Source organism: Channa argus, chromosome 5 (assembly GCF_033026475.1).
Source record: "Channa argus isolate prfri chromosome 5, Channa argus male v1.0, whole genome shotgun sequence".
NCBI lineage: Eukaryota > Metazoa > Chordata > Actinopteri > Anabantiformes > Channidae > Channa > Channa argus.
In genome coordinates, this window is record NC_090201.1 from 981420 (window position 1) to 1005311 (window position 23892).

The 23892-nt window shown below is 40.6% G+C and overlaps 3 protein-coding genes across 3 annotated transcripts; 1 reads left to right on the plus strand and 2 right to left on the minus strand.

Moving 5' to 3' along the window:
• Positions 1 to 1328: 1328 nt before the first annotated feature.
• On the minus strand, positions 1329 to 12250 carry p3h1 (prolyl 3-hydroxylase 1). Its single transcript, XM_067505643.1, has 15 exons — positions 11207 to 12250; positions 10081 to 10233; positions 9123 to 9312; positions 8891 to 9022; positions 7815 to 7954; positions 6471 to 6560; positions 6311 to 6363; positions 6089 to 6216; positions 5273 to 5400; positions 4973 to 5068; positions 4721 to 4871; positions 2845 to 2962; positions 2681 to 2756; positions 2422 to 2562; positions 1329 to 2164 (listed from the first exon to the last, which is right to left on the minus strand). Exons 1-15 carry the CDS (start codon positions 11654 to 11656, stop codon positions 1703 to 1705), a joined length of 2508 nt encoding a protein of 835 aa, XP_067361744.1. The 5' UTR covers positions 11657 to 12250; the 3' UTR covers positions 1329 to 1702.
• Positions 12251 to 16142: 3892 nt separating this feature from the next.
• On the plus strand, positions 16143 to 19107 carry c5h1orf50 (chromosome 5 C1orf50 homolog). The gene is made up of 5 exons (XM_067505008.1): positions 16143 to 16324; positions 16596 to 16711; positions 16832 to 16918; positions 17284 to 17415; positions 17880 to 19107. The coding sequence occupies exons 1-5, from the start codon at positions 16276 to 16278 to the stop codon at positions 18063 to 18065; spliced, it is 570 nt and encodes a 189-aa protein (XP_067361109.1). The 5' UTR covers positions 16143 to 16275; the 3' UTR covers positions 18066 to 19107.
• On the minus strand, positions 19076 to 23752 carry ap5b1 (adaptor related protein complex 5 subunit beta 1). Its single transcript, XM_067505005.1, has 3 exons — positions 23363 to 23752; positions 21908 to 22693; positions 19076 to 21093 (listed from the first exon to the last, which is right to left on the minus strand). The coding sequence occupies exons 1-3, from the start codon at positions 23498 to 23500 to the stop codon at positions 19171 to 19173; spliced, it is 2847 nt and encodes a 948-aa protein (XP_067361106.1). The 5' UTR covers positions 23501 to 23752; the 3' UTR covers positions 19076 to 19170.
• Between the last annotated feature and the right edge of the window lie 140 nt (positions 23753 to 23892).

Consider the following 23892-nt stretch of genomic DNA (forward strand, 5'->3'; position numbering starts at 1 on the left):
GTTGACCTTTGGAACACAGTTGAAGAAATTCCCCCAAGACATTTCTTGTATTCACAAGAATAGGACCAAAAAAAATGAAGAGTGAAGATTTAGAGGAAAGTAGGTTTTTCTATAAATGAGAGATAGCCCTCCTTCCTCAAGGACTTCAGAAACTCTTTTGGCTCACGGATTGTATTTTTTTTTTTTTTGGTCACCCCTCTGACCAAGGTCCTCCTTGCCTGGTTGCTCAGTTTGAGCCTGAAGGTCACCACTGGGAAGCATCCTGGTGGTTCCAGGCTTCTCTCATTTATTCTTTTCATTTTCTAAAGCCACTGTGCTCCTGGGAACAGTCCACGCTTTAGCAATTGTTCACTTCATTAAAGACAGTTTAATTCTTTCTGCGTATGCGATGTAAATTTTGACCATCCAAGTCTGTGAGGGTCACGACAGACTTTGGATGACCGGATTGTCCGCAGGGCCCGTTCGCTGACTGTGTGCCACAAAATGAAAACTAGATGCTCTTATTATAAGTCAAAGATATTTACCATTTGTTTCATAATCCTCAACACTGGGTTATGTGAAGCTGTTAAACTGATTTTGTTCACTTTTTAATCAAGCAATTGTTTGTTGCTTTTCCAGAATTTCCATCACATTTTAAAAGTGAGTGTACAGTGTGTAATGTAATATTGGGTACAGATCTATTGGGCCTGTACGCAAATCTGTAGCCCGCTGCAAATTGTATCTCACAGAAAGGTCCATGGACATCATGGCTGTGTTCTTAACATGCATTGTGAATCGTGGGACCTCACTGAGTGTGACTTTTCTAAACTGTGTCCAATTCATTCAATTTGACACAGGTGGTTGAGGTTCTAGATCTATCTCAAGGATAATTAAAGCAAATAGGATGCACCTGACCGCAATTTGCACTGTGACAGAAAACACACTAAATCGTTTAGTAACTACATTTTAGATTTTTTATACATTTGAAAAGACATGTCTTCACTTTGCCATTAGGGGTTTAGACTGTAGTTTAATGTGCAAAATTATTTATTCATCTAAAAAACACTCTCGTTTAAATTAACTGAAATCACTGAAGGCAGCGACTGAAGCTACTGATGATGAGCGATTAAGAGATTCATATGAAGACAGCAGCAAAGGGTTTTTTGATGAGCTGGCTTTTTGAGTAGTTAAGGTTTAAAACAAATCAAGGCAGGACAATAACACGACTTCCTACTACACTTTCAAATTCCTTTGGTTTGTAACGGAGCAGTGAGCGAGTCCATCCTGCCACCAAGTGTCCATTTTGAGTATTGCATGACACTTTAATTTTGGATAAAACCTCACCAAACTATAGAAACATTGCTTTTATTTCTTTGATTCACACAGTTGATTTGAGTTTTCTCAGTTAAAAAAGTCTGCACATATTGACCCCCTTTAAACTTGTATCCTCATGTGCTTGGTTTCATAATATGACATCATGCGTAACCAACAATTCATAACGACAACCGAGATGAAAATATGTACCATCTATACAGATACAAAGCTTTGGATGCCAAATAAAAATCGCTACAGTGATTTGGGGCACATAGCCAGATTGTCGGTGACAACGTAATTCCACCTTGCACTCAGTTTTCATTCAACCTTTCACAGAGAAGACCATATAGAAAATAAAAAAACAAACCAAAAAACAGACAGCATGTAAACAGTCAACGCTTCTTTGTGGTCACAGCTCATCCTTGTCATTTGAAGAGTCCGAGGCCGATGTGCCATCAGCTTTGGTTTTGGAGTCCTTCTTGGCGACAGCTTTAACTTGCTTTTTTGCAGCCGGTTTTGTGGCCTTTTTGTCCACCTGCTTGCTTTGCACCTTCACCGTCTGTTTTCCATCTTTTTTAACAGCCGGTTTGACTTTGTCTGTTGTCTTGGCTCCAGCTTTGGCCTTAGTGTCTTTTTTCTTAGTAAGGGGCTTTGTCTCAGTTTTGTCCTTCGGAGTTTCATCTGGCACATCATGTTTCTCCTGTGCTGGTTTATCATCATCTTTTTCATCTGTTGTCTCCTGGTCAGCCTTAGCAGGAGGCTCTGGTTTTGCTGGCTGAGGCTCTGATGTGTCTGTTGTCTCTGTCTTGCTGAACTCTGCATTCACAGGTGTAGAAAACATCTTCAGCAAATCCTGAGCTTGGATTCTCTCCTATAGAAAAAAAAAAAAACATCTGAAAAGGGAAGGGAACCAAAAATATCCCAAATAACCAAATGAAAATACCAGAGACAAACAGAAAATGTATTAGAATGAATTAGTTAGACTGGTGGAGGGAGGATCTGTAAAAAGAGGGAGTCACAAGACAGTGTGTTTTAATGTTTCCTTTTGCTAAAGAGTAAAAAACGGGTCCCACTTTAAAGTTAACTAATTATTGTCTTGTCTCTACACTCTACAGATATAATCCATACCTTTTCCTCATGAGCAGGGTCCAGCGTGAACCACAGCGCTACAGCACACCTCTGACCCTTGCTGACAGCTCTGACACCATGGGGGTTTTCTTTTCCCGCTCCAAACCCAACCACTCGGCCACACCGCGGACGTACCTCCGCCTAGAAAGGCCCGTAAATAAAGAACACGTGATATAAAACACTACTTGATGCATAAAAAGGTACACGTATAATCAAGTACTAAAGAGTGATAATAAAACCAGATTGTGGAAGTATTTACCGTGACTGTTTTGGCATCCAGTTCAGTAAAGATGAAATCTCCTCCTTCAAAGTCATCATTTAAATAAAGGATAGCACTGAAAGTTGGGGGGTTTTATAGGTTATCAAGGATAAACTAAAAATGAAAATAAATTATTTCTGTGTGTGTATATGTGTGCTCATCACCTGTAGTCTCTGTGTGTGTATGCAGGAGGTTCCTTTATGCACTCATTGAGCTCAGAGACCAGCAGACAATTGTCCACATGGACAGGGTGACTGAGGTCCTGACGGTCCTCCTGCTTTTCTGGAAAACAGTGCAGACAGAGGAGAAACATTTCAGGCCCTGGTAAACCATCCAACGTCTTTTACATGAATAAACAAGCTTCTTTCTTTAGATCTGCACTAATTGAATTTTTTAGTTTTAAAATCCTTCAACAAATTCAAATTTTTTCACTCAGTGGCTGTTTTGCATACATCTGATACCCAACAGTAGTCGACATAAAAGGGTCTTTCACATATAAACTCTGAACAATGTCTGGAGAATCAGCTTTGAATCTTGTTCAGAGTTGTTTTAGATATATGTAACACACAGGGGAGATTGTCAAAAGTGTTATCACGGTTGAAATTCTGCTTGATTTCCGACCATGTTTAAGACAAGAGTGTGCAGGAGGGAAAAACATGATTAAAATAAAAAAGTTTCCGCCAGCAAACAGTGTTTTGTTTACAGCACATCAAGGTTATCTGATGTGTTTTGCTTGTTATTATTTACTAGTTACTGTTTATCCAGTCAGCTGTTATAGATGAGGGAAAGTGTGAACACAGCTGATCTGATTGTTATTGTGGGCGCAACATTTTCATCTCACAGTCAAAATGACATCTCTCTCTCTCTCTATATATAGATAGATAGATAGATAGATATAGATATAGATATAGATATAGATATACACACACACACACACACACACACACACACACACACACACACACACACACACACACACACACACAGCATCATTTCATGCATAAGCATCTGTCAGCCTAAGTTTTGTAGCATGTCCTGCATTGCTGGTACTAGTCAGACCCCGTAATCAGGGTTCGGAGGAACCACTCTGGTTGTTTAGCTTAGTGAATGCGTTTAGCAATGCATTTACAATTTGTAACTTCTTTTCATAGACAGTCTAACTTAGAAGTAGTTATAAGCCATGTGTGAGGGGTGAGAGATGGGTATGAAAATGATAAACTAAAGCTGCTTTGATCATAGTTTGTACATCTATGGTGCCAAGTCTTCGGCTTTTCCTTCCTCTCACGCAAGGGCAGAAAGTGTAGTGCTACATGCTCATCTGCTATCATCCTTGCAGTGTGTTCCACTGCGAAGATAAATGAGCTGATGCAGCAGTCTGTTCAGATTTGTTCTAATGAGTCCATCTAAGTTCAAATGGACTTTTGTGGCATAAAAAGGGTAAAAGTAGGGAAATATTCAATATAAATTTTTGTTGTTGCTTTTTACATAACAACAATAAAAAAAAGTCGCTGAAATAAGGAAGCCTTTAAAAGCTACATTCTTATGGTCAATTGAACTCCATGCCAGCAGAACAGGCAGGCAGCAGCTTGGGGCTAGAGCCAGTTGAATAACAGAACTTCACTGGTATCACATTGTTTCTTTTGTTTACTTTGACATTTACCAGGAGTTAACTTTAGTTTTATTAAGTTAGCAGAGCAGGCTAATGTGTCCAGCTTTTTAGATTAACTAGCAAAAAAATTCAACTAACTCAGACAATAGTTTTTGTTGGGTAAACTGATGAAATCTGTGTTCAACTGTCAAGCTATGATTGATACGTTAAGGAATTAAGATGAAAAGAAATTGGAACAAGTGTATTATAAATCAATATGTTGTATTACTCATCCCAACGCTGTAAGCCTGTGTTTGTTTTAATGATGATATATGTTGGATGATCAAATGGACCAGAAGAAAATGCAAATCTATATCTACCATCACTTAGCATGAAAAAGAACTGGGATAGGAATTGTGAGCACAGCACTGTATTGTCCTTGTCTGACTTACCATCGATGGCGGAACGACAGACCAGGTGGGAGTAGGAGAAGTAGAGCGGAGTGTCCAGGAGGAAGTACGACTCTAGCACCTTTCTCACCTTCTCACTCAAGTCAAAGAACAGACGAGCACTCTTCAGCGGAACCTTTCCCTCCTGTCCAAGCTGTTCATTAAAAGGGACACTTTTTGACATGTAGTGAGAACATCACAGGTTTAACTGCATCTATCACTTAGGTTGTGTTTAATGCCTTAGCTGTAGCAGACCTTGATAGCCTTCAGGATGGTGACTCCCTGGAACATCTCACTGGGGGAGTGGGGGGAAGGCCGCCCCCTGTAGCCATCACCTTTCAGAGCAGCTGCCTATTCACAACATATGGACATGGTGTTTGGACACACACAATGGAAAACACACAGACGTTGAACGACACACAACAGTTACTTTAATGGCTGGGCACAGCGTGGCAGAGCAGGAGGAGAAAGGGACGAGCAGACGGATTTCAGACTTCATGGCAGCATTAGCCTTTTCGGTAAATTACAAGCAACTTAATTCCTTAGATGACTCACATTGGAGAGGCGGTGCAGCTCCCTGCACTCGTCATCAGTGATCACTCCATCCAGCAGCACCCGCTGAGAGCCGTTCAGCTGTTTGGATGACATGGTCACCCTGATGTCCTCATTCAGAAAAGTGCCACCTGGAAAAAAAAGAGGTCACAGGAACAAGTGCGGTAAAAGTTTTACTTTCGTATTAGAGTTATGATTCAATTACAAATTGTAATAAATTGACCAACTTGAATTTATTATTGTCATTGTAGGACAACTCAAAAACGTTAAATGTGTTGGAGTTGAGAAGAAGAACAGAGCTCAGAGCTCTGTTAGAGCTTTTACATCGTACATCGACTACCTTGACTGTGTGAGTACCACAAATAGGGGGGTCTTTGGTGACGCAAGGGCATCTGATTGTGTGACCTTTACCCTGCATCAGGTTACCCCAGATTGGGTTTCTCTTTTCAAAGGAATATATCATGTCAGGTTCAGGCCTGTCTTTAATGTGTCTGCTTTTGAACCCATAAAGACTTTGGAGCTCAATAAGTCGATACTTTACACCCCTTGAAAACTACAATATAAGACCTTCTCCACCTTAACATTGAACCAGTTACTGAGACAGACATTTACATTATCAGAATCGAAAGCAGCTTTCTTGTTTTGAATGATGTGATCCACCTTTATTTTTTAAGGCATTAAACTGCTCACATTAAAACAGATTGGGGTTATAAGTCACATTAAAGACTGAATTGAGAGGCTACTTTGAATGAATGCATCATCTTACTCATTTCAGGTTGACAGATGTGCACACAATTTTTTTTAACTTGAGATCTTTACCTTCCTGTGGAACTATTATCTTAGCCATGTCTGACGAATCCTTTTTCTTCTCCTCAACAAGAGTTTCAATGTCTTTCATTAGATTTCCTATTTCCTCTGTGATCCTTGCTGCAGTCTCCCTGTCAGCTCTGAGACACACAGGGAAAAGAAGTGGCCATAACATGACTTTAAATTTAACTTCATACTTCAAAAATATGTTTGCGACAGTGACGTGAATCTCACTTCTGCTTGTCTCTCAGTTTCTTGGGCATGGCATCTTCAGGAGTCCATGTGTCCTGAATACAAATAAAAGTAGAGTTTTATGTTAAATACCCCCCTAATATTTCAGCATGAATCACATAAGCAATGTTTTATGAATGGAACAAATGGCTGCTTTACTTACTGGATCTACAAAGGTGATTCCAAAGGCTTCATATCCAAAATAGAGCAGCTCTTTCTCCAATAAAGACTGCTGAATGTACTGCCTCACCACCTGGGGGTAAGAAACACCTGTTTTTAACAACTGCATCTTTAAAATTTTTCCCCACAAACAAATTCCTGAATAACAAACCTCATTAACTTCAAATATCATATAAATGCTAAAGTTATTGAAATTGATTTTGTTTTTCAGGCTGCATAGAGACTATGGGGCAGATACCTGATTCAGCAGAACCTGTCATTACCCTGGGGTCAGGGTCCGGTTTTAGAAATGTAAAAATTATGGTAGGGTTCTTGTAGGGTTAGACTGGGCTGATGGCAACAGTTCATTTACTTCAAAATATGAATAAAACAAACATTAAATCTTGTCAGGTTCAGACATGCACTAAAATATGCCTATTGGCTTCTGAGCCTTGGGCTCAGATAAACCTTATACAGAAATATGTGGCCTGTGTGAGATGCAGTAGCTCAAGAGTAGGAACATGCTTCCTGCAAAATCGAGCCTTGAAAATGACTAGATCTACATAAAGAGGGAATCTTAGAACCTGAATACTTTGAGTAGCTGCTCACTATGAATAGACCTGAAAAAAGAGCTCCAAGTTTAAAAAAAACCCAAGTATTTTTTTTTTAATTAAATCAATCACAAAGCTATTATTGTTACTACACAACTGCATAAGGCAGACTAGTGAGCAGAGTTGCTGCTTTCAGAGCCTCTGTAATCTCATTTAGCATTTGCTGTTACCTTGTTAAACTTTATTACGGAACTAAGAATAACCCAAAAGACTAAATGTGTGTGTGTGTGTGTGTGTATGTATATAAAAATACATCCTCATATCTTTTTTCTAGGGTGAAGAAACCATGTTTGTGTCTCATCATCACCTGCACATGCTACTTAAAGCTTTCCAAATGGTGTAGGACAGAAAGTGAGTTTAGTTATAAAAGTCAGAGCCTCAGCATGACGAGAACATCACTGAGTCATTAGTCCTGGTAAACAATTATATTAACCTATTATAAATGCTATATAGGGGGGCATTTGGTGCCCAGGGCAGTAAATTGTGCCTCTCTTTTTATTTTTTTAATAGAAAGGACGTTTAATAGCTTGAGATTGCCATCCGTGTTTTCTTTAACATCTCTTTTGTGCCCTCAAGTTTTTTCTACAGCCCATGTTGCACAGGATGATTTACTGCTGATTGTTACGGATGAAGATAACATATATAATAATGTATAATCTACATAATATCAGCACCTAGAGTAGGGTTTTTTAAATGTATTCTCTATAAAAAAGGGTGTATGTTCCGACCCACTTTACCTGTCTGGGTGATATGCTTTCTGCCTTGTCCTCACCCAGCACTGCAGAATAATAAGCCAGGTTCTGGTTCATCACCTCATCGTCAGGGTGGAACAACAGGAAGGTCTTAGCACACTCTATGGCCTGCTTGTATTCCTCACCTGGAGAGAGCGGACAACAGCATGAAGGTCTTAAAGGTCGTTCAACATAAGTAGAATTATTTGTGTTAGTTAATCATGGGGAGAAATACCCAACCAGTTAAAATCAATTGTATAATGTGTTTTGGGATTATGTTTAAAAATAACCCTGATGATGAAAAATGGGTCATCGCAACATGGACTTTGAAGGAAGTGCATGCTTACTAAAAATTAGGCTTTAACAAAGATACATAGTGTACATTATGATGGGATGTTTAGGATAAAGTGTTTATGAAGCTTTAATAGGACTTGGTCCCAAACCTAAAATAAAACTTTTATTATCTGGCTAATATCTGCCTGTACTCAACAAAAGATTGTTTGTGTGTAGATAAAACTCCTCTCTGTGACACCACTATATGTTCACTGCTGCTTTATTTCGCTTTACGCTTGAAAAAAACCCAACAGAGTAACAGCTATTACCTAGAGAAATGATTGAACCAATTGGGTCACGTTAATTCAAGGGGCTAAACTTTTACGATATCACATAGATATTTATACAAAAAGTAAAAAAAATATCTACATTTTTTTTTATACATTACGGCCTACAATATTTGGATCTGGCGCAGTGGCTTGATAAAAATGTTTAGGTTAGGGTTGGTCAGTTAGCTGTTATTTAAGTGTTCATCTATCAGTTCCTCATCATTTTAGATAGTAAAGCTGCAATATACAGCTAAGAGACTTGATATTAATCCACTCTGCTCTGCTTTGCTCTGTGCAGCACTTCAGGTAATCAGTATGATAGAATTACAATAAGGATACTCCAAATGTTACTAATACCACTAAGGTTACATTTTTTTCCCCCATCATCAGAAGACGGCTTCAACTTTTTTAATGTAGATTTAGGTTATGCAAGAGAAATTAAGTATAAAACCAAACATCGCGCAGGTGTGTGAGACTCACTATTGTAGTAGGAGAACTGTAGGTAGTTGAAATGTGAGGGGAGGAAGTCCTCAAAGGGCTTGTTTCCACCAGGTGAAGAAGCCAACTCCACAGAACAGTGCTGCTTACAGTTCAGTACCTGCAAGTAGTGGTCTGGCACCACACATGGACACATTTTGTAAGGAAATGAGTCATTAATTTCTCGACTTTCATAGGATTCTGAAAAAATGAATGCAAGGATCAAGTGTCTCACCCGTCATGGTCTGGAACAGGTCTGCATGGTACTCCATGTAATTGTATCCGTCGTAGTTGTAGGCTCCCTCGCACAGAGCTCTGCACTCCAGATCAGCTTTAAAATACTCGTCTACTGCCACTTCAAAGTGTTCGGCCGCCAGCCCATATGAGTCTTTGCTGTAGTAATTCTTCCCCAGCAGGAACTCTGTCTGAGGACAGTATGTGTGTGGTGGTACGTATTGTCACAAGAGCTGTGTGATATAAAATGCTCTCTTTTCAAGGTAACAGTCAGTACTCTTTGATATGCTACTGACTCTAACAGCAGTAATAACACAGACGTGTCTGAGATGTGTTTGCTTATGGAGAATGGACATAAAAGTTGTTGTCACCCCAGGATGAGAAAACTTTGTGTTACTGGCCACTGGCTGCAACCCCTAAGCATGCAGCTAAGTGTGACGATGCGTGAATTCAAATGCACAAAAACACTAAAATGTGAGCTAAATTCTAGCCCGTTGTACAGACCAAGCTATTATTGATATTGAACTCGCATCTTTTGGATCTAGTTTGGGTGGTACATGTAAATTAATGCCACTTAACTTCCCTCGGACTTCCCTGCATTAAAATGTTTCTCTTCTTCTAGCTGAAAAATGCCTCTAGATGACATCCGTTGGAGGAACCTTAAATTCACACAGTTCAACTTGTTGCTCGTATGTATGGAGTCATAGTCTACCGTCTTTTCCAGAGCTCCACCAGATGGCATCATCTGAACAACTAATGATGAAAAAGTCCTCTGGGGGATGTCATATGGAGGAGTTTTTCAGCTAGAAACAAAGAAATGTTTGAATATAGCAAAGTAAGAGGGAAGTTTAAAAGCCTGGATGCACATTTATACTCCAAGTATAATCAAGTATAATAAGTCTATAGAAAGCAAGTTGTTAAATTGATGAAGTTTTCCTTTAAGAGGTCAACAAACTCACCATATGTGATCTAGCCTCCAAATCTTTGAAGTCCTCCTCTTGTACTCCTGCCATCATCCGGTAATATTCCAGGTTCTGTCTCATCTCCATGTGATCCGGGTTTGCCAGGAAGAACGTGTTGGCCGCTGCCACTGCCTTGTCCAGCTTATTGATCTGAGAAAACCAACAAGTGTTCAACCCATTTCGAGCAGTCAGTCTGATAATCACATGATCCCCCAACCTACACAGTACTGATTTATTAGACTTGTTATAGCTAACATATTAGTTAACAGCTACTTATTTAATAATATTTTACATGTATTGTAGAGGGTGAAACAATGTGCTTGGTTTCAGTGAGATAACATTAAAGAGCCACACTGAGCTGTAACAGTGACCTGCAGATATTGTGACAACCATCACAGTCTGGTAAACTTGTTGCTGATGCAGTTTCGCTTTATCAACATGATTTATTGTGTTACACTGTCAAAGTTAAGACAAACCAAAAAAAAAAAAAAAAAGCTTAAAATAAGAGCTTCTTGTTGTCATTTTGTGCTTTTGGTATTGCGTTTCGTTTGTTGCCATCATGATGGGAACTGTTAGAAAATGCACAGTGGTCGTTGTTGTGGAAGATTAAAATTCTGCAGCTATTTTCATCATGCAGCTGCTTTCAATTTCCTTCTGAAAGTTGTACTTTCCAATACACATAACGACCCAACAAAAATGCATGAAAGCTGTGCATTGGACAAAAGACTGTTGGAATGTTAAACTTTATATACTAAGAATAATAATTTGCGTCTTGATCCCTCTGGAAAACAAGCTCCTGTTTTATTTTACAGCTATATCAGTCAACAGAACGTTACTTTGTCTCAGACCTTCGTGAGTTAATCAGCAGCATTTGAAAGCAGCAAACCTATAGTTACGTCCGAACGAAAAGCTGACTCCACCTTAAGACGTGGCACCGAGGTCTTGGTTTTTGGGGGGTTGGGGCATTTGTAAAAAAAAGTACAGCATCTCAAACAGCTCTGGGTTCAGTTTTGAATGAAACCAAAATTAAAAAGTTTTAAAGAGTTTTTCCTCTGGGCCTCCACACTACACTAGAAAACGCTTCTCCCGCTTCCCTGATGGAGCTGACAGCTCAGCGACGTACCTTAAAATAGGCGACTTGTAGATAATTATAAGGGGTCCTCTTCTTGAACTCCAGCTCCACTTCTTCAGTAACTTTATGAAGCGTCGGCCAGCCGAGTTTCTCAGTCTCGCAAGAGCTCACACAGTCAGCCCGTTTTAGGATTTTCTGGAAGAAGCCCAGGTCGTCCACAGACCCGGCCCCCGGCAAAGGAACTCTTAAGCCGAGCAGGGGTTCGCCGAAAGCGGTCTGGTTGGCGCAGCTCTGCCGGCACTGAGCCTTCACATTGCGGACTGTAGCTTTGTTCCTGAGCGCCTTCTCCATGTTCAGGATGACCGTCAACCAGTCCCCCTTGTAGTAGGCTTCCACTCCCGTGTCGAAGAGGAAATCATAAGGCTCCAAAACCACTTGGCTGTCCGACGTGGACAATGGCACAATAAGACACAAAACTATAAGCGCATAAAGGAACTCCATGATGCTAAAATGTCCTAGGTCCACAGCGGGACGGAAGCATGGACCTGAGACTACAGGAGCCGGTACAGGAGAGGAGGGATGGAACGCACCGCCGTCTTCCACACGACGCTGAAGTTGGGATCCGTTACGGGAGTTTAAGGGCAAGCTAAGGGGAATCTGAGTTACGTCACAGAGCGACCTTTTCCCTTTAACTTTTCCTTTAACAGTCGAATCGGAAACTACGAATCGGATACCAACTTCAGCGTCGTAGCCCACGAAGACACCTTATATCCTCCACAGACACAAAAAAGGATTTAGAAATCTCTTCATAGGACAACACAGATGGGTCCTACTGAGGGTCTACAGTTAGAGTAGAAAAGACTGGCTTTTGTGCATTTTAAGGTATAATGTTTTAATATATTTGATGGACTTGGTGTCCTGAAAAAAATAAAATAACCTTTATTTTGCTCACTTGTTCCTGGGCCAAGTTGTTTGTTCCAACAGATTCTTCTGTAGAATAAAGTAGCAGTGAAAAATTATGGAAGTTCATTGAGGCCAAAACTGCAGCAAAACAAAACAAAACAAAAAAACAAATTGAAAAAGACTGATTGGTTGATAAAATAATGTTGGGCCACATTAGTTGTGTCACCAGTTTTAAACAAGCTCTGTGGTTATGTCTTCAACGTGGCAGGTGCTGTACCTTCCATATCAATGCTCAGAAGTGGAGCGGTGCACTGTTAGAACATGCCTCCTGTAAGAAACTTGAGTCCACTTATATGATTTTCAGGTCTGTTCAGGTCATGGTATGCAGGTCTGTTAGTCAAACAGCTGGTCTATATTTTAGTTTTTCAATCTACAAATGACCAAACTTGTAACTATGTCATAAGATTGCGCACAAAAGTTAAAGAGCTTTTCCACTGTTTTAAGAAGTTTTCCTCTCAAAACTGTGTGACTGTTGCAATTGCCTATTGTTAGCGGCCCTCTTCATTCCTTTGCATGTCACCATAATTGAACCCTTGGGTGCACACTAGGACTATTGTCCTCCATGGTTTTTGTTTGTTTGTATTTTTTATGCTTGATTTATTTAATTTCAGATACATAACCTTCTCATCCCCCCTTGCTGAAATAAGTCCTTCCCTGAAAGAGACGCTGTCTGGATGGGAGCATATGTTGCTCTAAAACCTCTTTGTACTTTTCAGCATTGATGGAGTCTTTCCAGATGTGGAAGCTGCCCACACCATAGGCATAGGTCATGTTACTGACCAATTAACTTTTGTTGTCCTGTTCCAACTTTGTGTTGAGTGTTGCTGCCATAAAATTCAAAATGAGCTCATATTTTTCATGAAATGGTAAAATGTCTCAGTTTCAACATCTGATATGTTGTTTATGTTCTATTGTGAATAAAATATGGGTTGATTAGATTTTATTGATTGATTAAATGGATTAAGTTTCTGAATCCATTTACATACTAGCTGATTTCCTAAAAAGAAAAGTTTAATGTTTGGTGCATTTACATTAAATAAGCATTTGCATTTAAAAGATTAAAGCATGTTCCTACTGTCATAATCATGAAGAAATACTCTTTTTAAGGTCTACATATAAACTGTAACACTGTTTTTTTTTTTAATAAATACATACAAATTCAGTATTTAACTGTCGATTAAGACTTTTTCAGAAATCTAAAGTTAAAAATCCAGAGCTGACAGTGAGAGATATTACAGGAAATGTGGATCATGAAGGTTTGGATAAACTTGAACTTTTCCAAGTTTAATTTGATGGATTTAATGTGTTAGTCTTCTAGTGCCAATAATCAAACAATTCAAATTTCAGCGAACCACAGCAAATAAACAGGAGCCAGGTTAAAGTCAGACAGGGTGCGTTCAACAACCCAGTTTTGAACAAAGTGTCAAACACTGAGCAAACACTATTTTGGTCCTATTCTTTCAATGTTAACTCAACTACACTTGTTCACATCCTCAAACATAATGGGTTTCTCAAACACCACATTAAAAGTGAGATATTATCCACCTGTCACATGCCCAATCATGAAATATCAGCATCTGTAAATATTTCACTCAGAACTAACAGTATATGGTTGGATTTGGCCTTAAATGGGTTCTGCTATGTTTGACCATAGGGACGATGACAAAGGTCAAAAGATGTTTAACTAGGTGGAAAACGAGACACTTTTGACACCTTAACAGTTGGTATGTGACGATGTCCACAGTTTCAGTATTGGTTTATTCTTTCAATAATTAAGCACTTGGCCTCAAATGTGAAATATTTCAGTTGTCATAAGTTCAGGTTCTGTCAGTGCTCAGGTGCAGAATGATGTCGTAAGTAAGGAAGCTGCTTCTATATCAGCAGCTCAACACACTGTCACCATGACTACAAACCACAAACTAACCATTAAAATATTAAAGGTTATTTATTTGACAAAAGACAAAAAAGTGATCATTTATTAGTATTTATTTTGCAAGAAATTATATTATCTGACATTTAGACTAAGATTGTAAAAGCCTGATTATATTGGATTTTATTGAGCCCGGTGTAGCAGGTCAATTGGAAAACAAACAAACAAAAAGTTATTTTTGCAACTAATTTAAAATATATTTAAATCCATACTTTATAAATTATAATTATAAAAGATATAATATTATGTTATAAAAGATGTTTCAATTGTATTTCTTACAAATATGAGTTAAAATTCAAAAAGAGTAATCTTATTTATATTACCAATAGACAAAGTTGGTAACATTTATCTAAAAGGAAGTTGTGTGTGAAAGGCTTCTTTATGAATCTGTAGCTTTTTTGTTGAAGTGAATAAAAGCTGAGAATGTCTGGGATAATTCATAACTAATAATAATAATCTGGTAAATGTGCACAGCAAGTGTTGGAGACGCTCAGCTGCTGAGATTCTGCTGAGATTCAGCTGAGATTCAGCTGCTGCTAATGTTTTGGTAAAACCCACATTATTCAGTGAAAGGTCAAACATTGTCGGCGAGCCTCATTAATCTAACCTGTTAGATAAAGACTGTCATCACCACAGTAAAGTTACAGTTTCTTTTACGAATATTTCAGTTATATCAAATGGAATGAGGCAAAGATCAACAGAGGTGAAAAGCAAGTCAAACGATTATAACAATGTACCAGGATGCTGAACTGGAGCGGGGAATGAAAAAATGAGCGCATTTTCCAGATATATCAATTAAAATTTTTTAACAATAGTCTATAAACAAATGTGCCAGCCACACATTTGGTGCAGCAGCTTCCTCACACTCGCTCCTCTGCAATGGTAGTGTGTTTTACAAGCTTCCTGTGGCTCAATACATTATATAATTATTACACTTCATCATGGCTCAGGGTACAACCAAAATAATGACGAAAAACATCTTATTACAGTTTGGGATTCAACTACATAGAAATACCATATACACATTTTTAAAATTGAAAATGCACCAAATATAATTAAATAAATCCAAGCTCTGTCTGGTGATAAAATCAGTACTGATCTACACTTTACATAGCTAAGGAAAAGCATGTTGCCCATGATTGGAAACTTAGTAATAAGAACATCCTTTAATGTTTTGAATGTAAATGCTTCTTTCATGTAAAATCATTGAACTTCAAACTTTATTTTTTAGCAAATCAGCTACAGTATGAACTACAAATGGATTCAGAAAGTCAAGTACAGAATATCATGCACAAATATCACAGTAATCCAACATGCGCTGTCGACCACATTTTACAACCCTGTTAACTGACTTTTTTCTCATAGATCTAAAATCAGATATGACTTTAGTCACAGTTCCTATTAAAACACCAGCTAGTTGAGCAGGCTTTAGCCCGGAAGCTCCTGGCATCTGTGCCCCAACAATGACCCTTCTTTCAAGTCACTTAGATCTTTTCCTCGTCACCTTGATCCAAAATCAAAACTCAAACCAAACTTGCTTCATACGATTTTGATAAGCCAGTATGTCCACAAACAGACAATGTTGCTATGATGTAACAGAATAATTTAAAATGCACTTTAAAAGTACGGTCATGGACACAGGAGGCTATCGTTAAGGTGGTATTGTACGCGCACGCCACGCAACGCATCAGGAGTGAAATATCTTAAATTGGCGCATAACAGAAAAACCAAGATGCCTGTGGCTTGACCTAAATCCTTATACCTTATACATTGTCTGACAAACTCTTTTTGTGCAAAATGAAGCAGCACAACTGTCTTTTGACGCGACAGTATCCCGAGATCTAATCGCTTTAGAAAGTTTTGTTCCGGATTCGTCTTCTCTTGCATGGTCGTTCTGTGGAGTGCCTGAGAACAAACCCGTTATCGCAACAAAATAAATATAAATAATAGCACAGAAACATCAACATAAATGAAATTAAAACATGTATAAAAAAGAAACGAAAACGTCATTTATAATATGCGACATTTAGGATTTTATCGTAACACCTTTTATACAGGCATAATTTACCACTACCATTTTAGATGATACCGGGCGGAGATTTAGGCCCCCGTGAAGCTCTGGTAATTATTAGCTCGTTACTAAAAAGGCAGCCGGTAGACAGAGGCGATCACATTTGATACTCGAGAGAGCTGCTAAAGCAACAACCGAAAAGAAAACAGAAAGACTATGGACAGGACAGTTAGCCTTCCCACTCACCCCGACAAAACCACTACAGGTAACATTTTGGACTGTATTTGAACAGCTCTGAAAGTGTCGATAAAGTGCTAGTTTTAAAGTTAACTTATCAGACGGAGCACTTCTCACTGCGAATATTTATATTTTATCTTACATTGGCGACATTAGGACCAGTTCATAATAAATAAGAGTCACGTTCCTGGCCTTGGTTTAGTGGCAGTGAAACAGTAGCTGCATTAGCGCTCGCAGTAAAACTCAGCCCGGTTACATGTTATGATATAACAAAGGTGTAACTATCAATGTTTTAACAGTGACACTGGTTGAGAGCAGCAGCGCCCCCAGTGGACTGGAACTGGTCAGCTCCTACCAGACCAACAGAGTCGGAGACCCCATGGACCTGGTGGCCCTAGCAGAGCAAGTACAGAAGGTGTGTGGACGAAGGTTCTGCATTCTATATTAAATTCTAACCATCAAGTTGTTTACATTATTACCTTTTGATGAAGATTAATGTAAAAGTCCTGGAAATATTCTTTTCTTGTGTTTGTAGGGAGATGATTTCATTAAAGCAAATGCTTGCAACAAACTGACAGTAATCGCGGACCAGATCAGATATCTACAGGAACAGGCGAGAAAAGTAAGAGCATTTGGTAAAAACACAATGCACGTGCACTGGATGGGCTGTCACAGTTTGCTGCATGAATCATATTGTAGCTACAGACTGTCAGAGAGCTTGACTCAATCATAGCTGATGGCTAACAAGGAGGTAACTCAAACATGAAAGCACCAAGACTGAATTTCGTATTCTAAAGGGGCTGCTTTGAGTCCTGATCCACTACAGTTGATCATATCTGATCATAAGAGCTTAAACAGAGTTTCTCACATAGTTGTGTGTGCAGTAAACAGAATCTTGAGGGTCTTGATATTTTTGTCCGTGCTGTTTTCATGTGTTGTATTATTTAAAGCAGTATGCCACAGTAAAGTTGTTGTCTCTGTTGCTAGGTTTTGGAAGATGCTAAAAGAGATGCTGATCTCCACCATGCTGCTTGTAACATTGTGAAAAAACCAGGCAACATGTATTACCTGTACCAGCGGCCATCTGGTCAGAAATACTTCTCCATTATCTCTCCTAAGGTCAGCATTACACTGATACTAAAATGTTCCCGCACCATTAATATAAAGCCAGACTGTAAAGAATGTAAGTAACAAAACAGAAACTCTGTAGCTGTTATGTAATATCCCCTCAGGGAGAGTGCCACCGAACATAACGCACATGAATAACTAACCTGAACAAATGTGTGTAACGTTCAAAGTTTTTGTGATCCAGCAGGGAGATAATAGTGAGCAGTTAGAATTATTTTTCGCCATTGAAAGATGCATTTTGCATAGTTCCTCTCCGGAGCCAAAGCCTTAATGTGCTAAATATAAACAAACCAGGTAGAACACGCACAGTACGTACTACAAGTGTACACATAAGAAGCCACAAACATACTCTGGTGTACTCATACTGTCATGTCTTCAGTTGGATTACAGAGTTATTACCGTAGCTGTACTGAATGCTACAAATCACATCATGACATGACTTCTTTATTCTGAAGGAATGGGGCCCGAGCTGTCCTCACCCGTTTGTAGGTGCATTCAAACTTCAACATGACATGTCGTGGACCCCTGTTGACGAGGTGGAGAAAAGGGATGCGGAGATCGCCATCATGGGCAAACTAATCAGCCAGCAGACCGCCTTACCATCTTGTAGAGAACCCAACTTCAAGGGCCTCACTGATTAAAGGACTGGGCTGTTTTTTTTTTTTTTTTTTTAGGAGGACTTATGGTTGAGGCTAACTGTAGTCTTGATGCATAGTTTGAACTGAGAAAAATCTGCATATGGACTGGAAACTGAACTGCCTTATGCGCCTAATGCATCACTGTCAGTTTTTGCTTATCTGCTGTTGCAAACTTGGGAATATCTATTGTAAAAGTGTCATGTTTTATGTTTTAAATTCTTTGCTTAACACATAGTTATCCTACAAACATCCATCACATAAATGAGCATCAAAGCTACCCTGTAGAGTTTTCTTCTAACATTAAGTGCTTGCTTTTGTTTATGCTCTGTGATTCTCAACATCACAGTGTGACCGTGATGTCACAGCCTATTGTGACCCAGACTTCCAGAGTGACTCTTTCCCTGGGGAGCCCAACCTTCCATCAAAACACACAATTTTGAATATTTCTACATGTTTAGGAGCATTCTCATGGATAATTTCATTACAAAAACTGTGCACAGCATAGTGATGTGTAGCATGGTAGGCAGAGGGAGAACAGGACATTAAGTTTCATGCTAGCACCAGCTTAAGTTACACACATTGTAGCTTTAAATGTGAACTGAATCCATTTTATTCCATTTATCTTAGATTTTAAGTCCTGTATTGTTAACATGGGTTTGCTTACTAGTCTTTTTTTCCTGACCTATCTTGGCACCACGACTGGCTGTCCATCAGCGACTAGTAGCCAAAAACTCCACAGGGTACCTTTTAATGTGGGTTTCAGGTCATATGCATAGATTAAAACTTTTTTTAAATGTTATATATGGTTGAAAGTACGTCTATCTTGCCATTCATGTAGGACACGCTGTGCAACACACTGTATTTTGTCTTTTATTTAGAGACAGAAAGCAATAATATCAATTTTTTTTCAACTTAATAAATTACAAAGTATTTAATTTGTTTAGTCTCAGGGCAAGAACATTAAAGTGCAATAACTTTATTTTAAATCAACTGTCATTTGATTTTTAAGGTATATTAAAGAAATAAACCACTGGGAAAAAAAAAATGTATTTTGTTAAAAGTCAGCAGTTTTTTAAATTTAAAAACAAGCCAACAAGATGCATCACAGTCAGCTGTGAGTGTCTTCGTGTGCAGATGTGATTGTCAGTAGATAAGAACTTATATGAGACAGAAGTTGCCAGTTATCTGTGGCAATGTTAAAGTGCACAGCATCTTCCTCAGACCTGATCTTCACCAGCACATGAGACTGTGGTGGGAGGAAGAAAAGCACTTTGAACTCTTCTTTGTTGGACAGATCTGATATAAGAAAAGGAAGAAAGTGTTTCTTCACCAAGGCCACTAGTGCCACCTCCTTCAGCTGGCAACAAAACAGACTGGTAGCACAGTCAGCCCTACTCTCAGAGCAGATTTCGTCCCATAACTCTTCAAACAAGCACAATTTATTGCTTTGTCTCCAATTTATCGGGGCAGGAAGAGGCATGAAGGCTTGCTGGAAAGACACGTGGATGTCAGGCAGCAGAGTATGCCAGGACAGCCCGTCCTGAGTGGTAAAGATGGCGCTGGCATGTAGGGTGGTGGGATATGGCTGTTTGGGCTTCAGGGTTAGCATCAATATGGGCGGCAGCCTTTCTCTGAAGAGACATGGGACGCTGATGTCACTCAGCTCTTCGTAGTGATCGTCGGTGAGGTTAAAGTGCAGGCGGATGCTGAAGAGCTGATCAAAGCGAGAGTCTTGAACTCCAACGTGAGTCAACTGGTAGGTTAGGGTGAGTTCTGAGGCAAAGTCAGGGTTGATGAACTGAGCTCTATAGGCTGCTGTGTTCGTCTCATCTGGGCTGGTCTCCATCTCGTTTAACTTTAAGTCAAATTCTTGATGGGCATCTCCTCGTAACTCAGAATTCACCTCAACAAGTTTGAATATTGACTTCTCCGTCTGGTGGATAGTCAGCATGCTCGTCAGCCCCTCGCCCTCAGCCCCGATGCATGACAGCGACCGCTTCTTGACTTGTCGCCCTCCTTCAATTACACCCTGCGCCAATACTCCTGCCAGCTTCTCCCGGGATAGTGTGGTGAGGAGGGTGTAGTAAAGGCGGGCGTGGTCCTGAACATCTGTGTCTCCGTAGCGGCAGGCGAGATGCTGCAGGACATCGGCCAGAGGGAGGAGCAGCGAGTCCAGGCTGGGGTGAACAAGCAGGCGACGGCAAACTCCCAGCAAGCTGTTCCCCAGACGCCATTCGCCACTCGCACACAGCGAGGATGACGATGGAGTAATGATCCGGGACAGGAAACACAGAGTGTTGTGCTGGGGGATTTCCCCTTCCTCTGCCACTCGAGCCAGCATCTTCAGGTGCCAGTGGAGGGCTTGCGAAGTGAGCTGGGCAAGTGGGGCTTCTGTGATGACTCTCTGCAGGGCTGTGAGGAGCCCAACAGCCCAGTTAGACTGAGACAGCCTGTCCTGAGTCTGGTCGGCCAGGTTGATGAGGTGTGGGGCCAGCTGGGTGTTGTGGAGGTAGAGCTCGCACAGCTTCTCCATCAGGCTGTTAGAACAGCGCTCCACAACGTGCAAGTGAAAAAGAAAGAGGAAAGCAGCTCTAAAGAAAGTGACAACAATCTCTCTGCTGCCTCCATTCTTCACAATTTGCAGCAAAGACGTGAGGTGTTCGTAGAGGTAGGCCACCCCCCTTCCTTCCTCTCCATCCCCCTCATCTCCCTCCTCCAGGTAGACCAGACACAGCAGGTTGAGCCGGGCCAGCATTGTAGCACTGTCATTGAACACAGTGGGCACCAAGGGTGAGGCCAGCCTGGGAGTCAGCAGCACAGGAAGTGTCTCATCACTGTCGCCACAGCTGATTGGACGGTTCTCAGGAAAGTGCAATATACAGTCCATGTAGAAAAGCTTCTCGGCTGGACTCAGCAGCGGGTGCTGGGAGAGCACAACCAGTCGCTTGAGAATGAAGGCTTCGTCCTCCGCACTGAACAGGCTGTCTGTGAATGCACACTTCATCAGCAAAATGGAGTGAAGGAGACAAACCTGAAAAGAGGAAAAGGTTAACGTAAAGCTGCTCCATGTACATCTTTACTTTTCATTCAAACAATTTATGTATGGGGGGAAAAAATCTAGGTGCTCCTGATGGAAAAAGATGATATAGTTTATGACTTCCTTTCTAATAAGCTGTTCCATGGGTCCTGCAAAGCAAAATACATTTCAGTATTACTGACAAAAATGTAATGTGGCTTTTGGGAATGAAGCTAACAGTAGCAAAAGACCTGACAGCCAAAACGTCTTCTGCATTATCATGAAATCCCCCTCGATGTATTCATGAGCTATTGTGAGGATGTGATAGACCTTCAATAATTAAAATCTATTTAGTTAAGACTTAACTGCAAATGCATATTTCAAAATTTGAAAACATGCTGTTACATGCTGTAGCCTTAACTTAAAGACTGGAACACAAGGCAAACAGCTAAAATCTAACCACCAACAATCTAAAGTTCACTTATTACCATGTTCAATGTTTTTTTACTTTTAGCTTAATATGTATTGTGCAGCGTGTTACTGAGATTTTAACTGTTAGGAATAAAGGAAATGTGTATTTTTATAATTGTAGAAGTTAAAATCCTTACACCTCTAAATTTCACATTTTATGGTGACATGTTTCCAAAATTCCATGTCCTCATAGTTTTGAGATTATAAACACATACACATGAGATTTTACATCCAACAATGTGATTCTTACATGTATTGCAGCATGACAGATTGAACTGCTTGTAAACAGCAACTAGTGAGTTAAAAACATCTGAGAAACATTGATGCTTTCTTCTAATCCAATTCACTGGACACCAACCTCGCTCGTGCCCAGCAGTCGCAGCAACTGAGCTCTGAATACAGCTGGAGGGATGCCGGGTACCATGGCAACCAGCTCTATCAGTCTGTGCAGCAGTGCAGCCTGGCACAGAGGAGTGAGGAGGTAGGAATCCTCCAAAAGCGATGACAGGACTAAACGTAACTCCTTACAGTCAGGTCCGGTCTGGAGTGTCGGAACTGTATCCATGGGTCCGAGGATGAGAGACGACAGAATGGTTGAATCCTTGTTGTTCATCAACTCTGAGTCCTGGTCTGCTTCCCATGCAACTGATGTATTTCCTCCCAGCAGAGCCTTCAGATGCTCAGCACCAGCTCCTGTTACTCGGGTGAGATGATACACAGCATTTCGCAACACTAAACTGTGTAGTCCAGCATAGGCCTGGTGGAGCCTGGAGGTTTCTCGCTGCCGAAGTCCCCCTAAGAGCTCCAGGTGCTGGAAGAGAAGGCCTGGGCAGCACGCCTCCATCTCCCGCAGGCACTCGCAAGCTGTTGCCTGCAGAGAGCGAAGCGCACTGTCAACACCAATAACTTGGGCTACATCAAGTAGCAGGTCCAGGAAGTCCTGAGATGCACGGGACTGACGGCTCACGCAGGAGGTGCAAACGAGCACTGAGGTGAGAGCCAGGAGGAGGTGGCAACGAAACTCCACAAATTTGGAAGGACACTGGGCAAACACTGACATGAGCTCGAGGGCTGTTTCCTCACCCGCAGTGTGAGTGAGGCACAGGAGGGTCGGGTGCTCACATAGTGGGGACAAGAGGAAGACCTGGGACAGTGGGGGGGAGATAAATACTGATCAGTTTTTGCAACACAACACCTTCAAATCTTGTTTGTTAACTGCAAAAGACCAAACATAATACTTCCTGCAATACAAACAATTACACACAGACAGAAAAAAACTATCATGGATACAGATTTTTTGCTTTAGTATTTACACATAAGTGTGTTTGCATGTTACAAGAAAAACAGTAACCAACAGGCCAAAACCCGAGAACTTTCCGTTTACCAAAACAAAAGCATCAGCTAGTCATATATGTTATGTTAGAATCTGCTCATGAATGACATAAACATATTATTAACAATACTGATTTATGCCCTGACAATGAAAGAATCGTGTGATTGTTTTGCCATCAGTTCGCAGCATCTTCCTCTTTTCTGAACACACTTTCAAACTCCGTAATTGCTCGTGATTATGTTGCGAGTGCTACATAATCATTTATGTTGGCAGCAGGACACACTGCTGGGGGTTTTTGGGGGGGTTTTACAGTGAAAGTGTTATTGCTCTCACCAGCGAAACACACGCTTAAAAATTACTGTAACTTTTTGAGCAAAATATCATCGAGGACGGTTCAGAAACACAATCCGACGCAACACCGCTAAGTTAAGGAATCGTTTAACCCAAGCTCGTATGAACTTGTACAACGTGGTTGTTTACTTTGACACCGTAATTGGCTCTATCATCCCGGAGCTCCCGCAGCAGCTCCGCCAGAAAAGACTCCGCGGTTGTTCCGGAGAGGAAGCTGGTCGGACTGCGGGAGAAGGCGAAGATTCTCTCGGACCAGTTCGCCGCCATTCTCGCTCGAATCCCAGGCCACGGCAAAATGCAGATTGTCAGCTCACCAGCTCATTGCACACCGTAAACATTTACATTAAAACGAAACAAATTTAGATAAAGTACAAAAATCCGACATCCAGACAGGGGTAGTGGCTGTAATTGACAGTGCCGACTTGCGTCACGTGAATAGCGTCTGCTAGCTGTGCTACACCGGCGCCATCTGCTGCTCCGGAGGTCAAGGACATACTGTAACCGACTTTTCAGCCACAACGTTCTTTCTTCCAATGTTTTTCTTCAAAACTCATTCGGACACATATTTCGACTTATCCTGTAAGTTCAGAGTCGCCACAGCGGATCATTGTCCGCATGTTAATTTGGCACAGTTTTTACACCGGATGCCCTTCATGACG

Excerpts from the sequence above, each read along its gene's own strand:
- ap5b1 (XM_067505005.1), bottom strand. The coding sequence starts at position 23,500 with ATGGCGGCGAACTGGTCCGAGAGAATCTTCGCCTTCTCCCGCAGTCCG. Across the intron at positions 22,694-23,362 it reads GAGCCAATTACGGTGTCAAA|GTCTTCCTCTTGTCCCCACT; the intron begins GTAAACAACCAC and ends CCACTGTCCCAG. Across the intron at positions 21,094-21,907 it reads GACTGCTGGGCACGAGCGAG|GTTTGTCTCCTTCACTCCAT; the intron begins GTTGGTGTCCAG and ends TCCTCTTTTCAG.
- p3h1 (XM_067505643.1), bottom strand. The coding sequence starts at position 11,656 with ATGGAGTTCCTTTATGCGCTTATAGTTTTGTGTCTTATTGTGCCATTG. Across the intron at positions 9,313-10,080 it reads TGGAGGCTAGATCACATATG|ACAGAGTTCCTGCTGGGGAA; the intron begins GTGAGTTTGTTG and ends TACTGTCCTCAG. Across the intron at positions 9,023-9,122 it reads CCTGTTCCAGACCATGACGG|ACCACTACTTGCAGGTACTG; the intron begins GTGAGACACTTG and ends GTGTGGTGCCAG.
- c5h1orf50 (XM_067505008.1), top strand. The coding sequence starts at position 16,276 with ATGGACAGGACAGTTAGCCTTCCCACTCACCCCGACAAAACCACTACA. Across the intron at positions 16,325-16,595 it reads CCCCGACAAAACCACTACAG|TGACACTGGTTGAGAGCAGC; the intron begins GTAACATTTTGG and ends ATGTTTTAACAG. Across the intron at positions 17,416-17,879 it reads TCTCCATTATCTCTCCTAAG|GAATGGGGCCCGAGCTGTCC; the intron begins GTCAGCATTACA and ends TTTATTCTGAAG.